This window comes from Suncus etruscus, chromosome 11 (genome assembly GCF_024139225.1).
Source record: "Suncus etruscus isolate mSunEtr1 chromosome 11, mSunEtr1.pri.cur, whole genome shotgun sequence".
NCBI lineage: Eukaryota > Metazoa > Chordata > Mammalia > Eulipotyphla > Soricidae > Suncus > Suncus etruscus.
Genome location: NC_064858.1, coordinates 106,950,735 through 106,975,361, shown reverse-complemented (window position 1 = coordinate 106,975,361; position 24,627 = coordinate 106,950,735). Strand labels below are relative to the sequence as shown.

Below are 24,627 nucleotides of genomic sequence, written 5' to 3'. Positions count from 1 at the left end.
CCCCCTTCACCAGAGAACAGTTTTTTTAAATTGAAAAAAAAAAAAAAAAAGATTGCTTCTGTTATTAGAGAAGATACTACCAAATAAAGCCTAATGTTGCAAAATGCTGACTTTGGCTATGTCTTTTATATTCTGTTTTAGATAACGACTCTCTATGTTTTTATTGCACAACTACATACATTTTAATATGTATTTTTACAAATATGCCATAATATTTAATATAATCTAGGATTAGTAATGATAGGTTTTATATATATGTATATATGTGGAATGCAATGTTTATATATGTATCATTGCCTATAGAGAGTTACAGGATTATAATAGAATTATTTTGAGCTGCTTGATTTCTTTGTAGACATAGGCCTAAACTTTGAGAAAAGCAGAATACAGATATTTAAATCACACTGTTAAAAATTCCCTTCTTGTTTTTAATTGAATTTACCATATTGGGCAGTTTTGATTTCTAAAATTCCTTATTGATATGTATAGGATCTGGGGGAAAAAAAGAGCAATAAGTAACAGAAAATAGTGCAGTTGATACGAATGGTATTTACATAACCCTCATTTGTAAACAAGCCATGTTTCTGGGAGAGTTCCTTTTCAGAGTGATTTATTGGTGGGATTTTGGTTTTAAGCACGGCATATGAACTGAAACTATTGGAATGAGGGGGGTGAAGACATGAGCTCAAAAGAGTGGAGTGGATGCTTTTCATGAAAAAGGTAATAAAGGAAATCAAGGAAGACATGCTATGATAGCTCCATTGTGAAAGTCATTAATTTTGTTTTCCTGCAGAAGGTTCTCTCTGCTGTGTTGATGTCAGATCTGCCTTTATGATATGATTTCCTCATCCATTAACACATCCTTCAGAAGTATGTTATGTCATCATCCTATTTAACTTAGGTATAGCTATATGAATTGCTTTGACTGATGAAACACAAGGGGAGAGATGTGTGCCTCCTCTAAAGGGGTACTTGATCTAGGTCATGATTTGCTATGTCTCTCTACCCTCTGCCAATGATGACCAGTAGTGTTCTAGAGACAAGCTGCTCCATCAGCTTGAGTCCTTGAGTGAAGATTACATTGCAGAGAGATAAAGGTTTTTGAGGATGAACATGTAACAGATGCAAGAAACAAGAGTCATTTTAAGACAGGGGTCTCAAACTCAATTTACCTTGGGGCCACAGGAGGCAAAGTCAGGGTGAGGCAGTGCCGCATAAGGGATTTCACAAAAAAAAAAGTCCTCAAACGTCATTATTAACAGTTTTAATTATTTCTTCTGAACATGAATAGACCATTGAGTGAAGATCATGAACAGTTCTTCTGAACATGGCATTTTTTGCCTATTCTTTTCTGCCAGAGACTTGACAGCACTTCTTCTCACAAATCTGAACCACCATTTGGCTTTAGAGAGGAAGCAGTTGAGCCCCTCAGTATGACTTGAAGATGTTCATCATTAAGTCTAGACCTGTACTTTGACTTATTGAAGTTCAATGTAGAGAATAACTTCACACAGATATGTGCTCCCAAAAAGGCACATGGTGCGCTTGAACATTCAGGAAAGCTCAGGGAAGCTGGGGGGCAATTCTCTCAAAAATTGCCCATGCATGTCTGCTTTTCCACTGATCTCCCTGAACTTGGCTTTGAGATCAGAGTTGCATTGCAGGTCAATGAGCTCCATTTGAAGCACAGGAGGGGTCCACAAAAATTTGGAAAGTGGCTCTGTGCTTTTTGAAGTCTGCAAATCTGTGATCATATTTCTTCTCTAGCTTAAAAATAGCATCAGCATATTTCTCACCACTGAATGGTATGCCTGCATCCACAAGTTCCTTGCATGCTGGGAAATGGCAAAGGTTTGTCTGAGAGAGCTGGGATTTCCATAACAAGTTTTGTGGAGAATGCTCTCACGTTGTCATAGGCAGCACTGATAAGCTGCCCGGGCCTTGTAACATCTTGTTTAGTACATTCAGCTTATGTGTGATGTCAACAAGAAAAGCTAAGTCCATGAGCCATTTGTGATCACTCAACTCAGAAACAGCATTTCCATCCTTCTCCATGAAGGCTTTCACTTCTCTCAATTCAAAAAATCTTTTCAGGACATTTCCCCTGCTGAGCCAACGTACTTTGGTGAAATAGAGCACATCTCCATATTCTGACTCCATTTCCTCTAAAAAAGCAATGAACCTCCTGTGCTTTAAGCCCCTGGATCTGATTTGGTTGATGCATTTCACAACAACAGACATCACATAGTCACACAGCAGGCATTTACTGCAAAGGGCCTGCTGATGGAGAATGCAGTGAAGAGCAATGGCCTTCTCTACACCCTCCTCTTCAAGTTTTTTTTTTGAACAAGTGCCACCAGTCCATTTTTCCTCCCTGTCATCGATGGCGCTCCATCGGTTATTATTCCAACAAACCTCTTTCATGGCAAACCTGCCTTCTCAATGGCATCACACAGATGCTGAAATATCTCATTAGCGGTGGTCTGGCCATGCATTGGAATTATTGTGAGCAGCTCCTCTGTCAATTCAAAGTTGCAATCAACACCACGGACATAAATTGTGAGCTGCGCAATGTCTTTATATCTGTGCCCTCGTCAAGAGCAACTGAGTATGCATCAAAACATTTGGATTTCTCACACAGTTCATGATAAATGTCACTTGACGTGTCAGAAATGCACTCTGCCACAGTGTTAGCAGAAAGGCTGATTTTGCTAAACTGACCTTTCTTTTACGGACAGATAATACTTGCAGCCTGTAACATGCATTTTTTAACAAACTCTCCTTCTGTGAATGGTTCCCCTGACTTAGCAATCATCTCACTAACCATGTAACTAGCTTCAACTGATGCAACATTCTCTTTGGTTGCTTTCTTGAAGAAATCTTGTTGCCTCATTAGACATGCTTTAAGACTGGCAACCTGCTTGGCTCTCTCATTTCCTTGATATTTTGCACATTCCTCAGCATGTTTAGTTGAATAATGGCGTTTCAAGTTGTATTCCTTGTGCACTGCAACTTTCTCTGAGCAAATAAGACATGTGGGGATTCCTCTGTGCTCAACAAAGAAATACTGCGTCTCCCACTTTTCCTGAAATTGTCTGTGCTCGTCATCAATCTTTCTCTTCACTGCAGGCTTTGATGAAGTCATGATGAAGGTATGACAAAATCTAATTCTGTAATAAACTTCTCTCCCTTCTCTCCCTTAGGCCTCCGATAATGCAAGGGACAGTGGGCAGGAGCAGCGGAAATGACGTCTGCGCTAGGCACAAAGTATTTGAGATTATTTGCTTACTGAATATTTGCAATAAAAAATCGCATTAGTAAGAAAAAAATCGCTAAAAAATCGCATTAAACATTTGCATACCCCGAATGGAACTGTTCAGGGTATGCGAATGTTTAATGCGATTTTTTCCTTAGTAATGCGAGTTTTATTGTGATCATTTGGTAAGCGAATAATCCACAAAATGTTGTATGGAGGGCCGCAAATGGTGCGCAGGCCTCGAGTTTGAGATCCCTGTTTTAAGACATTTTAGAATCATTTGTTGCTGTAGAATAACTTTGTATATTATGGCTGATACATAATCCATCTTCTTTTTATGAGTTTGGGAACAATTAAAATTTGAGGAGAAAGCAACAATAAAATTACTTTGATTTCTAGGAAGACAAACTATCATAACACACTATATCTGTAGATCATAATACCCAGGTTGTACACACTGAGTATGAAATAGCATTGCATTTGATGGATAGGCATGAGTATGTATATCAAAGTTTTCATTGGATCTTTGGAAATAAAATCAGTAAGTATATGCAAGATATATATCACAAGAGATTTAAATATTACATAGGAAAAGTTGGGTGAGAAATAAATGTAAATGAGGCTATTTCTGGGGAGTGTTAATCAGAAAGTTAATAACTAGAGAAAAGCTCCACTGTTTGTTGTTATGAACCTGATAGTATATTCATTTTAATAGTATGTCTTCGTGTTGAAAATTGACGAAAAGTTTTAAATAAAAATGTAACTGGGGGACTAGAACACATGTCTAACATTCATAGACCCCAAGCTTGATCTTCAGTACTTCATGGCCAACCAAGCATCACCAGGTATAGCCCTGATGACCCCCAGCATTGCTGGACTTGAGCAACACCATATCGTAGGTCTGAGCATTCAATCCCCTGGGCCAGCATGGCCGACTCAGTATCACCAGGTGTTGATTAAAATATAAAATATAAAGCATATAGGTTCATATGTTGGGTGAGGCTGCCCCAGGCACTGTGTTCCTAACCCCTCAGGCAGACGGGTCTGATGAAGGGTAGTAGCGGAGAAATAATTCACAAGCAGTCAGTTAAAGTTTTAGCAGAGTCAGGTTGCTTTCATTTCATGGCCCCATCCACCAGATACTTGTCCTTACATGTGTTTCTCTGCTAAACATTCTGTGCCAAATAACTTATCACTGCTTCTCTGCTGGCTCTCTGCCTTTTGCTGCTCCCTTGTGCCTCCTCTCATCACCCCCCCCCAGCACCTTTTATTCTTTATTCAAAATTGCCCCGCCCATCCCAGGTGTGGGCGGGTCTGACCATCTGGTGGGATTAACATCTCAAAAGGAAGTTTAGGTAAGGGAGTTGGGGGAAGGGACACCTTACAACCAGGTATGACTCTGACCCCCTTAATATTACTTGGGAGCTACCAGCCATTATACATTTCCATAAAGACATTACTTGAGCTGATGGTTAGGTTTCTAAGTCAATTTACAAGAGCCGGTAGCAATCAGTAGTTACATCCTTAAGAATAACACACTAACATTGTGATAATGTTTGTGGAATATAACACTATTTAGCAAATGTAGAGATATTCCTATAGGAAGATTCCTTTAAGAGTAAAATTCGTGTAGACCCCATGAATTTGTCACTTCCTTAGCAGCAAGGCAGAGAGGTCTTCTAGTGCTCATTTTCATTAATAGGTTATTTGTAAAGCTAGGTATTCCTATAAATTGTATTTTAGCAGATAGTAACCATGAAGTGAACGTTGAGGCTGTCACAGCAGTTTGCTAAGTTTCAATTCCTTTGTAGTAATTCTGAGACCTTTCTTCCCTTCCATTTCTATATCTTTTCATCAACTGTTTTTGGGACATTTCATAATTTCTATAACAAAAATGTAAGCTTCCAGTATGGCTAAACCAAATAAATTCTAAATGATATGTCTCTTTCAGTGGTTAACAACTAAAAGTTCTAGACTGGTTACCGAAAAGCTGTTAATTAAGAATTATGAGAGTCAACAATCACACACACACACACACACACACACACACACACACACACACAAGAAAGAGAGAGAGAGAGGACAGAGAGAGAGAGAGAGTCAAGACTTGAGTAGAAAGGGGGGTAGTGAGTTTCCCATTTTCTTTCATATTTCCTGACGTTGATTCAAGAATGGGCTGTGTCACAGAAGTGAGGACAAGAACAACAAAAACTTGGGGCTGGCATGGTGGCACTAGAGGTAATAAGGTGTCTGCCCCCCAGTGCTAGCCTAGGACTGACCGTGGTTCGATCCCCCAGCGTCCCATATGGTTCCCTAAGCCAGGAGCGAATTCTGAGCGCATAGCCAGGAGTAACCCCTGAACATCACCGAGTGTGGCCCAAAAACCATAAAAAAAAAAAAAAAGAACAACAAAAACTTAGGGTGACCATTTTTTCTAGTCTGGCCACTAGAAAATGGGCTCCCAGGAGATGCAAGTATGAAGAGAATTTTTCTTTCATGCTTTAGCCCTCCTCGAAAGTTGGCTATAGTGCAAAACTGAACTTCACTTCCCTGCCATTGCTGATCTTTATGGCCCAGCCTGTCTCCTCCAGAGTAACTAGAAGCCAGAACATCTGTGATTTGAGGGGTGTGAGGGAAATCCCATTATTTCTTTCCTTTGACTTTCTTACTTTCCTCTCTTTCTTCGTTTTCTTTTCTTCCTTCCTTCCTTCCTTCCTTCCTTCCTTCCTTCCTTCCTTCCTTCCTTCCTTCCTTCCTTCCTTCCTTCCTTCCTTCCTTCCTTTTTTTTTTCCTTTCCTTCCTTTCTTCTTTCTTTCTTTTCTTGTGTGCTTGCTTGCTTGGCAGTGAGAAAAGCTGAAAACACTTGTGAGAAACTTCTGACCAGAAAAAAGGGGATGTGCTAGAGGAGAAAATTGAATAAGGATGTTCTTTCATTCTGTGCATGAATTGTTGTAAGGCCTGATTTCACTTATGAGCTTCACACATGTAAGAGAGCCAGAGAAAAAGACCAGGCTTTGAGAATGAACTTAAAATACAAACCACTATTTAAGTTTCAGACAACAGCAAAATGGGGTATGTATATATATATATATATATATATATATATATATATATATATATATATATATTTATGTATGTATGTATGTATGTATGTATGTATGTATGTATGTATGTATGTATGTATGTATGGAACAGACACACACAACTTGAAACTGAAGTGAATGAGAGAACCATTGTCAACTAGTAAGTCAGAATTTCCCCCTAAATCAAACTAAATTGATCACCTTCTAAACAAAAATTAACATTCTCTGAGGACTTTTGATGGCGGATGGAGGATGCTTCCAAGCAGGGCTCAGGGAGCCCACATCCCACTTCTAGCAACACTTTTGGCACAGCTATACTTAGGCTCTACAATGCAAAGACCATCAGAATCACCTTTAAGAGTGTTCTGCAGCTTACTGGGGCTACACGCAGTGATCGTTCTAGGACCATGTGGTGTTGGGGTTGAAACTTGGATCCTAATGCATGCTTTGCATGCAACCTCACCTCTAAACTATCCTCCTGACTCCTTTCCTGAGTATTTTAGTCTTGGAGTCTCACAAAATAAAAAAATGTCTGAGATTCAACCCAAAATTTCTAATCACACAAAGATCCATGAAGCTTTGACTAGCTCTTAGCAAAAAGTCATGCCTACTGGGTGATGATCTAGCTGATAGAATTTACCAGAAATAAAGAATATTTCACAATGGTAAAAGGACCAATTAATCCAAAATATGTAATAATCATTAATGTGTATACATTAAGAAAACCTCAAAATATGTGAAGTAAATAGGGATGAATTAAAATGAAAACTAAGTTATACTTAAAGACTTTAGTACTCGATTTAAAAAATAATATTTGTAGAAGCCCACTCTCAGTGATATCTAAGTGTTTCTTCTGGTTCTATGCTTGGGGTAGTTGATCCAAGGGTTTTACAAGGGGACAATATGGTACCAGGGATTGGTTCCATGTCATATTCAAAGCATGTACTCAGCCCCTTGAGCTCTCCTGCTTCATGTTTTTATATTTTGGTTTGGGGGGGCACATACAACAGTCCTTGGGGTTTACTCTTCTGGCTAGAGATACTCTATGGGGTATCAGCTGTGTGCAAGACAAGTGCCCCTCCCTCTCTATGTTCTCTCCAGCCCTGTCCAGCTCTATATTTTGTAATTGATAGAGCAAATAGAAACTAGCAAGGATCTAAGGAACTGGTTAACTTGACATAATTGATATTTATGTAATCCATCCAGCAATGATGGAAGGCACATTCTCCTTGAGTGCATTTGGGAACACTCCAAGGTAATCTATTATGGTTTATAAAATATTAAAACTTTTTAAAGAAATTGAAATTATAATTCAATTTCTCTAACTACTAAGAATGTATGTTCTAAAGCCATTAATAAGTTGAACTGAAAATCAGTAACATATCTGGGACATCTTCAAATATTTGGAAATAAATCACAACTTTCAAATAACCCATGCCCAAGAAATTAGAAAATATTTGAACTGAATCAAAGTGAAGATAAAACAATGTCAGCTATAACTGAAACTTGGGCTTAGAGGAAAATTTATAGTATTTAATTCAGGAAGAAGAAAGGGATTGGATAAATAATTCAGGCTACTGCCTTAAGCAACTTGAAAGAGCAAAATTAAATCCAAAGTAGGCAGAAGATAGGATATAATAAAAAGTAAGAAACTAGTGAACTAGAAAAAAACAAAAAAACAAAATAGAAAATCAGTGAAATGAAAGACTGCTTTCTTCAGTATTCAGTAAAATAGAATAGAATGCCCCTGGGTAGACACATGACTTTTTAAAAATAAAATCCAATTAACAATATAAGGAATAAAAGTTCTCTACATATATTGAAAGGGCATGGGAAACAATATGAACTACTTTATCTCCATACATTTGACAGTTTCTATGAAAGGGACTAACTTCTTAAAAAATGCAAATCGCCAAAATGTACCCTCAAATTGATTTGCTCTTGACATACTCTAATATTTTAAACGTTTGTTCCCTGCTCCAGAATTTTTTTAATTTTAATACAGAAAAACAGATATTTTGATAGTTCTTCTAAGCAACATCTACGTGGCTTATACAGTAAGTCTTTAAATAACTCTTTTATGTGTGAATAAAATATGAACTTCTTTCTCCCATTTTGTAGAAATAACCAAATAAATATTTTTTATCAACCTGATTACAAATGCTGTTATCAAACACTACATTTAAATAAAATCTTGTGCGTATTTACCAGAAGAGCAAAAAATGACCTTATCAAAAGAAAAAATTCTGTTAAAATTATTGGACTGAAGCATTATAGATGGTAGGGTGTTTGCTTTACACATGGCCAACTGGGTTTGGTCCCCAGAATCCTATATAGTCACCCAAGCACTGTCAGGAGTGCTTGGACCCCTGAGCACAGAGCCAGGAGTAACCCCTGAGCACTGCCGGGTGTGGCCCAAAAACCAAAAAGAAAGTAAAAAGAAAAAAGCTGCAAAAAAAAAAAAAAAAAAAAAAAAACACCCAAATGTCTACAGATAAGTATATGGATGCATACATTCAGTACATTGCATAATAAAAAAATCTCTCAGCACTAAAGTAGGGTGAGTTACTGATACAGTCAACAACATAGATGAATCACGAATATGCTGAGCAAAATGAGTTACAAAAGAAAATGAAAAGCTACTACATTGTCTGATCACATTTACATAATATCTAAAAACACCACCAAACAAATCTATCATGATAGAAAACAAAAAGTGATTTTTCTCTGCTGGGTTTGGTGGAAGTGATAGATTTGTTGAATGAGAAGGGGAGATGAAAGTGTCTTCTATCTTTTATTGGTTGGTTAAATTACAAGGAAATACTTGTCAGAACAATAATTTCTTTACATTTTATTGTAATGAACATTTCTCATTTTGTAAATATAGAATCTCATGAAAGACAACTTTAAAAAATGTTTTGTATTTTATATGGATATGCATTATCACTTTCATTTGTCCCTTATCTCTTAAGTTGATTTGAATGCTATATTATTCTTCAAGTTATGGCTTGGCTTTTTCAACTTGAAAATACAACCATCCAGGGGCCAAAGCAATAGCACAGCGGTAGGGCATTTGCCTTGCATGCAGCCAACCCAGGATGGACCCTGCTTTGATTTCTGGCATCCCATATGGTTCCCAAGCCTGCCTGGAGGGATTTCTGAGCGCAGAGCCAGGAGTAACCCATGTGTGCCGCTGTGTGTGAACCAAAATACAACCATCCTTTTTCTAAAACACATCTTCCTGACTTTAAGCTAACATGGTACCAAAGCTTTTCAAGTAGCATTACTATGGTTGGAAGCTCTAATAGTTTGAAGAGATATAAGAAGTTAAATTTAGGAACAGGGGAGAGTATAGTGGTTAAAGTCTCTGGTCTGAATCCCTGCCACCACAAGACCTCCTCAGCGCTCAATTGCAACCTTGGTGCATTGCTGGGTGCAGCCCTAAACATCCTCAAGCACTGCCTTGGGGGCCCCAAGCAGCCCCACATCTTTGGGCCTCACACTTTCCAGGTTGGCCAGTATCACCAGCAGTGACTCTGGGCTCCCTGACTCGTCTCTACCACCACCACCAAAGGAAATAGTTTTAGCAGCATTTCTGGCTTCCAGAATGCCAGAGACTTTGCCTTTTCCCTCAGAGTTCGGACATCAGTTTTCTCCACATAGAAAAGAAAGATTTCTTTTTGTTGAAAATATGAAACCTGTACAATTTAATCTTTTTCATGAGTAAAATAATTTCCTCCTCTCTCTTAATTAAAAATTTTCTTACATATAAATGTTTAGTATAGAGAAAGTATTTTTGCATATTTTTGTGTAGTCCATTCCCTAGAGCAAAATTCATAGTAAGTCATTAATAAGCGTCTTAAGTAAGCCATTGATCTTTTCTTGATGACTGTTGTAGAACATATTGTGATGCAGAGACTTTAACTTCTAACAAAGCATCAGCTGCAATGTACTTCTATTTACCTGGAATAAATAATAGCAAGAAAGTATAATTTGCATCCAAGATCATAATTTGGAAGCAACAATGCTCATTCTTAGGTTTTATAAAATGTTTGTTGTGCTTTTAAATCATAGCTAATTGGTTGGTTGGTGATTATTTAGGCTATTGAGAATGCAGTGACATAAGTAAGAAATTACAGATCCCTTGTGAACAGAGATCATATTTTATTTTATCCTCTGGTACCAGATACCAAAAGTGAACCGATCCCAATCTGGATAAGAAATAAGACACATATAATGTACTTTAAGCCTTTTATTAAGTCTGGAATTGTTTAATATATGTGTCTGATGTTTTTGTTCAGCTTTGAAGATATTCTACTTGGATTGATAAAAAGAGCCATGTGCTCAGTTTTCTAGAATTCTGCCTCTCGAGCTACTGAAAATCTTTTCAGAACCTGAGCTGTTTTAATTTACCCTTTCTGTGGGTAAGGATCTGAAGAAGCCTGTGCTATATAAGCCCTAGTCTTCAGGCTACACAGAGGAATAGAAATTCTCTTGACTTAAGAAAGCCCAAGACTTCAAGAATTTTATCATCTGTTTTCTTAACCTTGGAAACAGTTCAGGCAATTATTAAAAAAAAACAATTTGAAGGAATTATTAAAAAACATTTTTAAAGTGAACTCTTTACATCTATCACTAAGAAAATAAAAACCATATTATCTGCCCACAGATAGTTGAGATTTATTCTTTCATTTACATATATTTACTGGTATATTGATAACCTCACACAATAGTTCTTAACCTTCTTTGAGTCATAAATTCCTTTGGGAATCTGATAAATTTCTTTTCTTCCTTCCCTTTATCCCTTCTTTCTTGTCTTCTTTCTTTCCTTCCTCTCTTCAAGTATTTTTTGGTTACTGTCTGTCTACTTGCCTCTATTCACATGACTTTGCCTACTACTTTTTTTTTATTTAAGCACCATGATTACAAACATGATTATAGTTGGGTTACAGTCACAAACAGAACATCCCCCTTCACCAGTGCCTACTACTTTTTTCTATTATTTTGCCTACAATTTTTTATTAAGCCCTTGAAGTTCTCTAAGCCAAGAAATATCCTTACCATGTTGAAGCTGATACATACACTGGTGTGTGCACAGTCAGATGGCACACCACACCAATGTCACTTCTTATGTTGTAATAATAGAAAAAGAATCTAATAAATTCTATCAATCACTGACAACAAAATATAAGACAGAATAGTTTTTGCTGCCAAAACTTCATATTATTCTTTAGCTTGGTGCCATCCAACAAAGCATAAAGCTCCTCATAAAGACACAAATTGCCACACAAATGTAAAGTTACTTTATAGTTAAAACCGTGTGAATATTTTTACTAGGCAGAGTCTTAGAATATCGCTTTGCGGGATCTACTCAGTGAGTTCCTCGTTCAAATCAAAAAGATGCCTAACATTTCCCATTCAGTCAGAATACAGCTATGCAAAGTTTAGAGGTTATTCTACTATATGTGACTAATTGTACTGAACAGGCTTCCTGGACTCAAGTCTGACCAACTTTATAGTAGAAATAAAAAAATAGACTACCATGGGGCCGGAGAGACAGCATGGAGGTAAGGCATTTGTGTTGCATGCAGAAGGACAGTGGTTCGAATCCTGGCATCCCATATGGTCCCCCGAGTCTGCCAGGAGCAATTTCTGAGCGTAGAGCCAGGAGTAACCCCAGAGCGCTGCCAGGTATGACTCCAAAACCAAAAAAAAAAAAAATAGACCACCAAAATTTAAAATTTATGAAATAGTTACTAAGTTTTCTTTGTATCTATAAGACTCCTTTGCCATTCTAACTTAAATATTTATTATGCACCATTGTCCAAGAGTCTGAGGTACTTTAATACATGATTAAGGGTTATATATCCATTGTGACTTGAGTCATGAAACTTGTCCCTCTTATCTCCAGTCCAGAATGACACTTGTTCTCTTGTCAGTGTTCAGCTCATGCAGGAAAAAAAAGAAACTTGAACTCAAGAAACTATCCAGGGAACTGGCATTCTATCAGTTTGAGTAGTCCCTAAAGAGCCTTATGAAAGTAAAATTTCACCTCGGAAAGTTTAGGTTTCTAGTTTTATTTTGCCATGTGATGATTTATAATACTAGGTAGTTCCTTAAACACACACACACAATAGCTAACCAATACTATTTTCCGCCTTGACAGCCTCTAAATTTTATCACTTGGTGAGATTAATTGTACATAGGACCTTTACTGAATTCAGTTTGAAAATGTATACCCATCTAAAAAAATTTGTTTTGAAATATTGGAGGGTCCGACTGATGGTCTCAGGGCTTCCTCTCTGATCAAGGATCACTTCTGATTGTGTTTAGGGGACCATGTGGGATGCTGGGGATGGAATTCTGTTAGCCGCATATCCATATCCACCATATCCATATCCATATCCATATCCACCATAGTATCTCACTGAGCCTCTAAGTTTTAACTTAGCAATCTGGCATGCTTAGGTAATAATGAAGACACAAATTGGAGCATTGATGTAAAGTTATTGACATGTTGCGAGGTCAGCTAGATGATATAGCTACTATATAAAAGTAAGTGAAATCACTGTCTTGTTTCAAGCCTAAAAGACTTTTACCGATGTTTTCCAATGAAAAAGCTACTAAAATGCTACTAGGATTCATGCACTACATTTGTTACTTGGACATGAACTGCATTTTATTTATTTATTTATTTATTTATTTACTTATTTATTTATTTATTTATTTATTTGTGAGAATCCATTCTTGGATGTTAGAAATCTAAATCTTGGTAGGGAGAAACTGGATTCCTGAACGTTTTCTGAAATGCTTAATGAGTGAAGCATCTTTTGCCTAACTCAGTGCTTTGCTTTGCATATAAATTAGTACTTCTTATGACTTTGTGGAATATTTGCATGCATTCTTTTAGAGACTGTATTAATTGTTTTCATTGAAAACTTCTGTTCTAAATAGCTACCAATAATCAATTTTAAGCTGTTGGGTAAATTTGCGTTTTAATCCTCAGAATGAAAATTATAATTTTTCATGTTCTTATGGGCTTTAGAGAAATCAAACAAGTTTAGCAAAGAATTAGAATTATCTAGTAGGCAACCTCAGAGCACTTATTTAATAGTGGAACTCAAGCATAATTTAACTATTTATAAAATTCGGAGGAAAGCTGTATGTCCTATATACATAATTATAGATTAAGGTCAAGGCCAAGGTGGAAAAAAAGGCATAGAAACTCAGACTCACTTTTCTTTTAATCAAAAAGCAGGATTGGGGTCCTTTGACTAGATCTTTGCTATGTAAACCTTAGAGAATGTTCAGTCCTCATATATTTTATAGCCAGGGTATTTTCAGCAAAACTATTTATATAGTCATTAAACATCTGATTGAATAATCTAACCAACTATGAAGATGTCTGTTTCTCATTAGAATACATTTCTGATCAGTAAAATTTTTATAGAAATATTTGTGATGTTTCATGTTTAGCCTAAATATAATTACTCACAAGCTGCAAGAATGAGAAATAGACTAAGAATAACAGTTTCTGTATAGGATTTAAGATGCATGTCTTACATGTATACAACCCAGGTTTGATCCTGCACCCCACTGGCCTATCAAGCACCCTCTGGCTTAGCTCTAGAACCCTTGTGCATCATTGGGTATGGCCCTGAAGACTCCTAAGTACCACTGGGGACCTCAAAATTTCAAGATTCCTGCACTGTGACCCTAGACAGTAACATCACACTGTTTCCTGCAATGAGTATTGCTAGGGGGTAGATTCCACTTAGAAGCCCCTCCCTGTGCCTTAAAAAAAAAGATAAAGCATTTCAATGTGTTTCTGAAAGTCTTTACTTTACACTTAAATCTTAATTTATTTTAGTTTGGGGCCAAACCCCAACAAGGTACTCAGATACTCAATTGGCAGTGCTCAAGGGTTGATGCATTGCCTAGAATTGAACCTAGTTCTTATGCAGACACAGCACAGTTGAACCCAGGTCAGTCTCATACCAGACCCTACCCACTAGACCATCATCAATCTAGCTTCTAACTTAGTAACATTTTTAGGATAACTCGGTTACTTTTCTATGTAAGCTTCAGATTGGCATTGCCAGATATGATTGCACTATGAATCATATGTTTAGATCAAAGAACTATTATTTATACTCTGAAGAAAAATGGATATGATTTTTCAGATTAATTACATTCTTTGAGCTCTTTGTTGCCAGTACTTGACAGGTAGTCAATCAGGAAGACTGATAGATGCTAGAATCGCTATAATAATAAATAGAGACAAAATGAGTACATTAGTGCCTGCATGGTGCTGAATCAATACACATACCATTCCAGGGAGCTCAAACCCTACTCGCAAAATCCCATCAACAGCGCTTATGCAAAGATGATCAGATGTTTGAGGCAAAATGAACTCTGAGTGAAGATGAAAGGAAAATATAAAAGAGCTGAAGTGAGGAAAATTCTCATGCAGTCTCCTGGTGGAAGGTGCGAAATCAGTCTGTAGAGAGGATCCTGCTCTGTTCTATAATGTTAATTAAGCCAGAATGGTGATAATTACTGATATCAGCAACACAAGAAGTCTTGATGGTGTAAGACCTTGAAATCTCAGGTTTCTACCCAATAAATATTTGTTGAATGTCTAGCACAAAGTCACATGTGTCGGTCATACATGGAATGAATGAATCAAGCCTTCTGAGAGCTAATCTAGCAAAGGGAAGAAAGTGTAAAAAAAATAATTCAGTTTTTACACGTGCTTTTTTAGTCACGGGATACACAGGAGACAATAAGAGCCAAGAAAAACTTGTCGCTGTGTATCCTTGAAAGAGTAAATTAGTTCTCTGTTGTTACAAGACTGAGTCTTCAAAAAGGTTAGAATCTGAGTGGGGAAGACATTTGGGGGGATTCCTATCTACAACTTTGTGGCTGAGAAGACACTGAAGGTAATTGGCAAGATTAGGAACCCAGTAAAAACAAAATCTTAAAAGGCTAATTAGGGGCCAGAGTGATAGTATATCAGATGAGGCACTTGCCTTGTCCATCCCCAGCATCCGAAATGGTCTCCTGAGCACCACCAGGAGTAACTCCTGAGTGTAGAGCCAGGAATAATCCCTGAGTATCTGTCTCCAGGTGTGGCCCAGCCTCCCTCTTCCCCCGAAAAGGCCAATAAAACAGTAGTTGATTGCTATTTGTATTTATTTTCACCCAGGGGTTGTTTTATTTTTCATGCAGTGCTGGGGTCAAGCCAAAACCTCACATATGTGAGGCATGTTTCTACTGCTAGCTACTTTCCCAGCCCTTTAGCTTCCTGAGTTTTTAAATGTTTACTCACTCTGTCAAAATCTGAGATTAGGAACTTGGCCCTGAACATAAAATTACAAAGTTCGTATATAATGAAAAAGATTCTATATGCCCTTTCATGAGCCTGAGGGTAATAGCTGACCTTACGGTTCCCATTTTAGGAGGTAAAGGACCTCTTTGGAGATTAGGAGACCTAATGAGATAACATGCATTTGTTATCAATGGAAATATTTTTAAAAGATGGAGCTGTCTTGTTTCCCAAAAGAGAATGTTTTCATTTAGCAACGGAGATCCATTTTAACATGATCCACATGAATATATTACATGAGTTAAGGGAGTTAAGGGTTTTTTTTTTGGGGGGGGGGGTCCGGTTTTCTGTTATTGTTGTTTACAGCATTAATTTTCTAATAAGGAATATTTACATGAAGAAGGGAGTTTTTACTTTGCAGTTTTCATTTCACAGGTTTTGTTCTCTTTACTGTTTCCTCCTTGTGTTTATGAGTGTTAGTCACCCATAAAGTAGAAACTGCTTCTCATCTCTGTGAACCTTCCAATCTTTCAAGATCATGGGATCACTGATTTGTGAGGTGCAGTAAAACTATGTCACTTGAAAAGAACCAGACCAGGGGCCAGAGATAACAATGCTATGTAGACGCTCTGTGGCTTGTGCAGATTCTGTTTTATAGGACTGTGGCCGTATTCAGTCAGCAAAGCTATGACAGAGCTAAGACTGGAAGACCCTTAAAGGCTCTGGAGAACATGCTGAAGGGTTTTTTCAGTACAGAACCCACCAGAAGGGGAAGAGTTACGGAGTCAGCACCAGGCAGGCGACAAGCCTGAGAAAAGCCGTTGCTGTGTGTTTATTACCACTATCGAGAACAAGCTGTCATCAATTTGGTCAAATGTATAAAAGCTAGAGCTACAGAAATGACACCATAAAACCAAGAAATATTCTCAAAAACAAGGCTTGCCCTCGATCTATGATTTATTGTTCTTGATCCTTGAGTTGGGATTCCATTTATTTGGAGTAAGATTTAATGAAGAAAATGGGCCCTGAATTAAAAAAAAAAAAAGGTTTATTCTAAAGTGCCCGTATATCATTTATACTATCATGTTTTCACTGTTTTGTAATAAAAAGATAATTTTAAATACCTTCTTAGCTGCTGTATAGTCACAAAGAAAAATTTATTTTCTGAAACTTTCAAAGAAATTAGTGAGCTAATTTTAAAATATAAAAAAGAAGAGCATTACAAATCCAATGTCATTCTATCCATTAGAACTGTACTCATATAATTAAACGTTATCTACTCATTAACTATGGAAATATATTTTAATATTTAAACTTGCACATATAATATTATGCATCCTTTTTAATAAGTACAAGCTACCATTAAAGATTTGAATTTCAACAGCATTTGGTATGACATAAAATGGCCTCAGAGAAGCGATTGTTTAGAAGTACTTTTAGGAACATAAACTAGATGAGATAAACCCCTCCTCCTTAAGAATGTCCAGAAGGACTTATAACAACAGGTTAATAAGAACCAAAAAGTTCCAAACAAATATGCAGGTAAGATGATTCTAACCACCAGGGATCCCTTCATTGACCTTTTAAAAGCTGACCAACTTTTATTTTTCCACTGGAGAAAGTTAAAAAGAGGAAAGAATCATCAAATATAATCACTTTGTTTTCTCTCTTGGCTATGGGATTCCACAACGTTCATAGTGAACTCTAACATAGAACTTTTGCTTTCCTTAATCTCCAGAATTAAAAGAAAAGTAGATTAGTGTTTATAGACTTGTAAAGATAACATCATAATCTGTCTATTATTTTGACACTGCTTTAAAAAAAAATTTTGAGATTTCCAAGGCATGATGCAGACCAGAACAGGGTTGTTTTAGAAAGAAATTCACAGCTGTGCTGTGGGAAGTCCTGTGTTAAATATGAAGAGGATTACCAGAGCAGGGTCATTGAGCATGCCAGAGTCACACGTTCTAGCTGTCAATTTCTAAATGGACAAATCTAAGTTGTCAAATTCTAAAGTCATTTTCAACTTGGGCCTCCTATTCTCCGTTCCTCTTTTGGGGTTTCTTACCTCCTGGAGAGATGTAGAAGTAGTTGAGTTGAGCTTCGTGCACCAAAGTGCCTTTAAACTTCGCCTCACTCTCTGCGGATGGGGAGCTGGCAAGAGGTTGGTACGGGGGCAGAGCAGGCTGAACAAAGGCATGGAGCATGGTCAGTTTCCAGATGGGGCCAACCGATGGGTTTTCTAAATAAGTCGATAATGCTGTTCACCAGTTTTTCTTCTTATTTAGCTTCCCACAACCTGGAAATGACTATCAGAGCAACCTTTCCGTCACATTCACGTTTGTACGGCCTTCACTACATCACTGCAGATCTCAGGGCTGGTCGTTTAAGTTTCCAAAACCTAAACCCCAACGCTTTAGCTCCCAAGTCTTTTCAACCTAGTCCTTTTCTTTCTTCCCCACTGCATTCACTGTCTCCAGAAGGATGGGCCTTTCACCCAGTGGCGGGACAGGAAATCTTGGATTGAAATGCGAAGTGAATGGCTTCTGTCAGCCTGTCAGCTCAGCACCTCCCCAAAGCATGATGGTCTCTGGACTTTATATATCACCACAAGCTGCTCTGATATACCCACTTGTGCAGCAAGCGATTGGTTTGTCCAGAGGGTGGTAGACCTTAGACCTCAGAGACAGAAAACTTCAGGGGAATGTGCACTTCCATGTAATTCACAGACCCAAGTTGCAAAACTATTTTTAGGAGAGAAAAAAAACCTGCAGACCAGTTCTACATTTTATCTTGCTGCTACTTTTCAGCAGCAAGGATTAGTGCTGAAATTATAGCAGAATTACTATTGGTAATTCTTATCTCCTCCGTTCCCCCCACCCTCACCCCTTGGCTTTTGTTTAAGTGCTATGTCCGAGGTCAATAGTAGCTGGGCTGCAAAGAAGCTAGTTGTAAATGATCCGTTTTATTTATTTTTAGTTTGAGGGCCACACTGTAGGTAGATGGGGCTGACTCCTGGTTCTGCACTTAGGGATCATTCCTGGCGGAACTCGGGACCATATGGGATGCCAGGAATAGAACCCGGACCCGCCATATGCAAGACAATAGTTCTACCAGCTGTAGCATCTCTCGGCCAATTTAATCTTCATTTTAATATTAGAATCCTGTTACTTGAAAGATAAATGAGTGGCTAGGTTCTAAAGAAAATCATCGCAGTGCCTCAATAATTTCTAGAAACGCTGGCTTTTCTTTCATTCTGCGGTGACATCTGAAAGATGTTTTCATAGCATTTTCCTCCCCAGATCTCTGTCGTAACTCTGGTAATGGCATTGTCAAACTGCTTTTCTATTTGTGTCAACAGTTTCCTTGGCACCCTACTCTCATAAGCCTGGCTCCTTATGTCAAATGCCACAAATGTGGAGCACCCACAGTATTGCTATTGATACATCTTACTGATGTGACACAAATGGCTGGTTCCACTGGGGCTTGAATTTCTTAGAAATGCTCTTCTTTTGCCTCCTTGTTCCTACCTTTTCCTTTCAGTCTTTTTGTAAGTCTCCAAGGAAGGGAAGTTCTTCACTGTAGCTAAATATATGTATATATGATATTATATTTATTATATTATAGCAGGCTTCTTGTTTTATAACTATGATGAAAGCCACCAAAACATACAGGCATCTGCAGATCTATCAAGTGGTTGAATATCAGGGATCTGATATGCCTTTTTTTTTTTCTTTTTTTGTTTTTTAGGCCACACCCGACTTGCTCAGAGTTTACTCCTGGTGTGGGCAGGGAAACCATACAGCGTGCCAGGGATTAAATTTGGGGTGGTTGCATGCAAGGCAAACTTCCTATCTGATTACTGCACTATCACTTCTTCCCCTCTAATCTGCTGTAATTTAGGAGAATACAGGGCAGGTGGTTTTCTACACCTGTAGGACTTGATGGGCAACCAGAGTAGGGTCTGAAAAAAACCTTGAAGACAGAAACTTTCAAGGTATGCCCTTTAGCATCTCAGAGGAAGGAATTTGTTTTTGATGTAAAGGCTCTCCTGTCACAGGTTTCTGAACTCAGATGTTCTATTTCAGTGTTCTTAAGAAGGTAGAATAGGGGCCGGAGTGGTAGGGGTAGGTGTTTACCTTGTATGCAACTGATCTAGGGCAGATGGTGGTTTGAATCCCGGCATCCCATATGGTCCCCCATGCCTGCCAGGAGCAATTTCTGAGTGCAGAGCCAGGAGTAACCCCTGAGCACCATTGAGTGTGTTGCAAAAGCAAAAAAAAAAAAAAAAAAAAAAAAAAAAATGAAGGTAGAACAGACCTAATCAAAAGAAGGCTGGAGACCTTTCCTATTTTTCTCCTTTGCATGTATGGGAGGTGGAAATTTCTGGCAAACCAATCATAAGAAAAGTTACCCTTTAGATAAATTAGTCATTCATCTGTGTAGAATTCCTTTTAATGATACCTGCTTAAAATTATGTAGAAATAATCCTTTGATACCTGCATTTAATCCACAAGAAACAGGAATTCCACATTAGAATTCTTTATTAGGTGAATGGGAGAAACTAGTAGTTAAAATATTGCAGCTGTTTTAATGCCAAATAATATTCATGTATTTGAATGTTTTGAGAGTTTAAATTTTAAAATATTTCTCCTTTTAACATACATTTTGATGGTTTTCAGTACTTTATTATATTCACATTGCATCTCAATGAAGATTTAAATTTTTTAATTTATATAAGAACCATGATTTACAACGTTACTGATACTTAAGTTTTAGCTATTTAATGTTCTAGCACCAATTCCATTACTAGAGTCAGCTTCCCCCCCACCAGTACTCCCTTGTTTCCTTCCATGACCCCAGCCTGCCACCCTAACAGGCATATTTTAAAGTTGGCTTGTTGTAGTTTGGCTCTCAAGTTTTCAGTGCTGTTCACTCTGTGGTTTGGATATATAGTCATACCACTCTCCAACATTATTCATGAATATTTTTAATGTTTATGTTGTCAATACATTTTTGTATGATTAACATCACCAAGTCCTCAATTAGACTTTTATTAATGTAGTTTTGAAGCTGTAGCCTTTACTCTAAAGTGAGGTAGTTGGGCATATACTAAATTATTTGAAAATTATTAAATGGGTCAGAAGCTATTTTTTATATTAATAATTTTTATTTTGACCAAAGTGGTTTACAAATCAATCATGGTAGTATTTCAGGTACATAGTGACATTGAATCAGGGGCATTCCCACCACCAATGTTGTCCTCCCTCCACCCCTGTTCCCAGCTTGCATCCCATATCGCCCCTCCTTTGCCCCCTGGGCTGCTATTATAAGTGGTCCCTCTGTCTAGCCTGTTGTAGATTGGGTATCTCTTCTGTTGTAGTTGGCTTTGGATTTGGTGTTCAAGTCTGATCATTTTTTATTTCTACTCAATGTTCATATTGTTGGTTTTGGTGCCCTCCACTATTTCCCCCTCAATTTGAGAGGCAGAGAAAGATGGTTCAAGTTATATATTTCTGTTTTAAGGTAAGAGGAAAAAAGGGAAAAAAAATAAAGAAGAGAAAAAAAGAGGGGGGGGCACAAATTCAAACGAGCAAAAAAAAAAAAACCCAAAAATGGGAGGGGTCCTTCTAGAAATTATAAATTTCATTTTTTAAAAAAGGGAGAAAGGAAGGAAAACATAAAAATAATACAAGAAAAATCAAACCCAAAATAAAACAAAACAAAAACCCTGCGAAGCACCACAGCAATACTGAGAACAACTGAACATAACCACAGTCCTGAAATAGAGATGAATCAAAGCACAGGTTAAAAAATGAAAGAAAGAAAGAAAGAAAGAAAGAAAGAAAGAAAGAAAGAAAGAAAGAAAGAAAGAAAGAAAGAAAGAAAGAAAGAAAGAAAGAAAGAGAGAGAGAGAGAGAGAGAGAGAGAGAGAGAGAAAGAGAGGGAGGGAGGGAGGGAGGGAGGGAGGGAGGGAAGAAGGAAGGAAGGAAGAAGGAAGGAAGGAAGAAAGGGCAAAGAAAAGAATGAAAAAAAACATAGGCAACAACCTTTAAAAAATAATTTAATTTGTGCTATTTTTTTTTTTTTGCATAGGCATAGTAAAACTTGGGGAGATTAGAAAGGGAATTCACCTGGCCTAGGATATACAGGGTTCCTTCGCCCTTTAAGTAAGCTGTCATGGATATAACTACAGACTCCGTATATGCTCTTTTACTCTCCTAGATCCTTTTGTGATGTCTGGAAGTTTTCTGCTCCCTCATGGATGATAAAATCAGGCCTCTGTAGCTAGTGATCTTGGTATTTGCACATGTCATAGGATGGAATCTTTCTTTACAGTTCCAGAAGATATAATTCATCACTGTTGTTTTACTCGGTCTTCTGTAGTTGGTGGTCTTGGTTTTTGCACCTATCCCAGGACGAAGCCTAGGATAGAGTCTTTATGTTTTTAGAAGTTCTGCTCAGTTGCAGTTGTCTCAGTCATACCTCTGAAATTAGAGATCTTGTTTGTTGTATAGGTAGGTCGTAGGCCAAAGCCTGGACTAGGGACTTTTTTATTGGTCCCAGGATAGGTTCTACCCAGCATGGTAGTTAGGTTTCATCTTCTGTAGTTAGTGAACTGATCAAAGGATGATGTGTCTTCTGGTTTTATCTTATTGTTAGGTGTTGAGATGAGACAGCCTGCTCTTAGAACAAGTTATTGCCATTTCCTTGTTGTCAGGATGTCATACCAAAACTGGCGCATATTGGTGTCAGAGCCCTATTAAGAATGTCCCAGAGAAAGTTTGGTTCCTGGAGCTGCTGCAGAGAACTGTGTCAGTTCTATATCTGAGATCTAGGGTTCGAGTTGGGTGGCCGCTGTCTAATCGCATGGAGTCTAAGTTGGGACCACATGACATATGCAAAAGCTATTTTTATATAATAAATTATACTACATTTTTCTTTCATTACTAATTGATTAAGTCATGCTTCTACTTAACTTGTAACTTTTCTCTACAAATCTTTTAAGTTAGAGATTTTATTCTTGAATTTTATTTTTGCCTGCATGCTATTTTGACTTACAGCTTACAAAGCCAATCTTTTAGTTATACTCCTGGAAGGTAGAAAGGGGAGGAAATTTTTAGGCTTATCTTCTATATGAAGATTGAATACTTATAAATAAAGATGAGATATGCGTGTGTTTTAAGCACAATAAATTATAGAAACAGTGGTATTTCAAGGTGTAGGGTTTTTCAAAGTCAGATTTTGTTTTTTAAGTATTTAGGTGCTATATTTTTTTAAATAACATTTTATAGGGGACGTGTGCATGTGTGTGTGTGTGTGTGAGAGAGAGAGAGAGAGTATATACACATGTGTGAAAATGTGTGTCTTCTAAAGATAGTTTCTCAATGGGCTCAAACAAGCCCAGTGCTAGATTTACAAGCATTAACTCAAACAGTTGGTTCTGTGTATTTATTAATTCTCCTTTAAAAAATAAAGGAAATTTCTTTCCATATAGTAGTTTTGAAGGTACTGCTAGTTTTTATGATCATTTTTCTTTAATGTTTTTCTTTTTTGCAGTATCCATCCATGGAATTTGGTTTTATGATAAGGAAGAATGCCAAAGAATTGCAGAGCTTATGAAAAAGTAAGTTAACTGTATTTAGGGTTATGTGTCTGTGGGTTAACTGTGTATTTAGGGCCTAGGGGTATTTTTATATTTCTAAGTTTATGTAAGTATATTTGGATTTATAGCCATCAGGGACTACTACCAGCTTGTTGCTCAGGGGTCACTCCTAGCAGCATTTAGGGGAACATTGTAGTCCTGGGGATCCAACCCTGGCTTCCTGCATACAAAGCATATACTTTAGCCCATATCTTTCTGGTCCTATGCTGCATTCTTAATATGATGTGTATCTTAGGACAATCTTTTTCATAATGGCTAGGGATATATTTTTAATACTTGATGAGAATAGACATAACTAACAACTTTATACATTTCGCTAGGTAAGATTTATTTTGTAGGATCAGAGAAATAGTAAGTAGAGGGACTTAGGAGCTTGCTCTGCATACAGTCATGTTTCAGTCCCCAGACCACATATGATCCTCTGAGCACAGAATTAGAATAGAATGAGTATAGTTGGGTATGCCTCCCACCCCCTCAAGAAAAGGCTTATCATAAAGAATAGTTTGATATTATTTTCTGCATGTGGAAAATATCTATAATATTAATTACTTCAGGTACTTTTTCCTTCATATTTTCCTCATTTGTAAGTCAGCGGGAATTTTTTTCCTTTGAAAGAGCATCAGTATATCGACCAGAAAAGGGAATGAATATTTATAGCAATTTGGAAAAGATGCTTCAAATTATAAGAACATTTTTTAACCCCTTGTCTTGAACTCTTTTTGTTTGGTTTCTTTGATGGGGGCATGAAAGGGCAGGATTTGGGGTTCCAGCTGGCAGTGCTCAGGATCTCCTTATTCCTGGCTCTGTGCTCAGGCATTGCTCAGGGGATCTGGGGAAACTGTGTGTGATTCCAAGGATCCAGCCATTTTCAACTACTTGCATGGCAAATACCTTCCTTCCTTCCTTCACTATTTTCCTGGCCACAGTTCTTGGCGCTTTTAACACATACCTATGACTGTAGAAATTCAGAGTTTATTTGCATGTTACAGTACTGAGTCCTTAGCATTATCTGTATTTTCATTTTCTTTGAGGGATTGTGTTGGTGGGGGACTACATTCATGTGTTGGGAGGTGGGCCATGTTCAGGGCTTATTCCTAGCTCTGAACTCAGGGATCACTTCTTGTGATCCCTGAGACTTGAGGGGAACATCTGGGCTATCAGGTATTGAGCCTGGGTAGGCCTTATGCAAGTCAAACACCCTACCAGCTATACAGTCATTCCAGCCCTTGTATTTTCCATTTCTTTTGGAAAGATCTGGCTTGATAATAGCTTAATAGTCCATAGGTGACTCTTC

General features: G+C 37.6%; 1 protein-coding gene across 1 annotated transcript in view; it reads left to right on the top strand.

Moving 5' to 3' along the window:
• The window catches only part of DCP1B (decapping mRNA 1B), a 58,562-nt gene that overhangs the window by 13,517 nt on the left and 20,418 nt on the right, over positions 1-24,627 (top strand). The window contains exon 4 of the mRNA XM_049783214.1: positions 23,228-23,294. Coding sequence (XP_049639171.1) covers positions 23,228-23,294 — 67 coding nt within the window. The remainder of the gene's footprint in view (positions 1-23,227; positions 23,295-24,627) is intronic.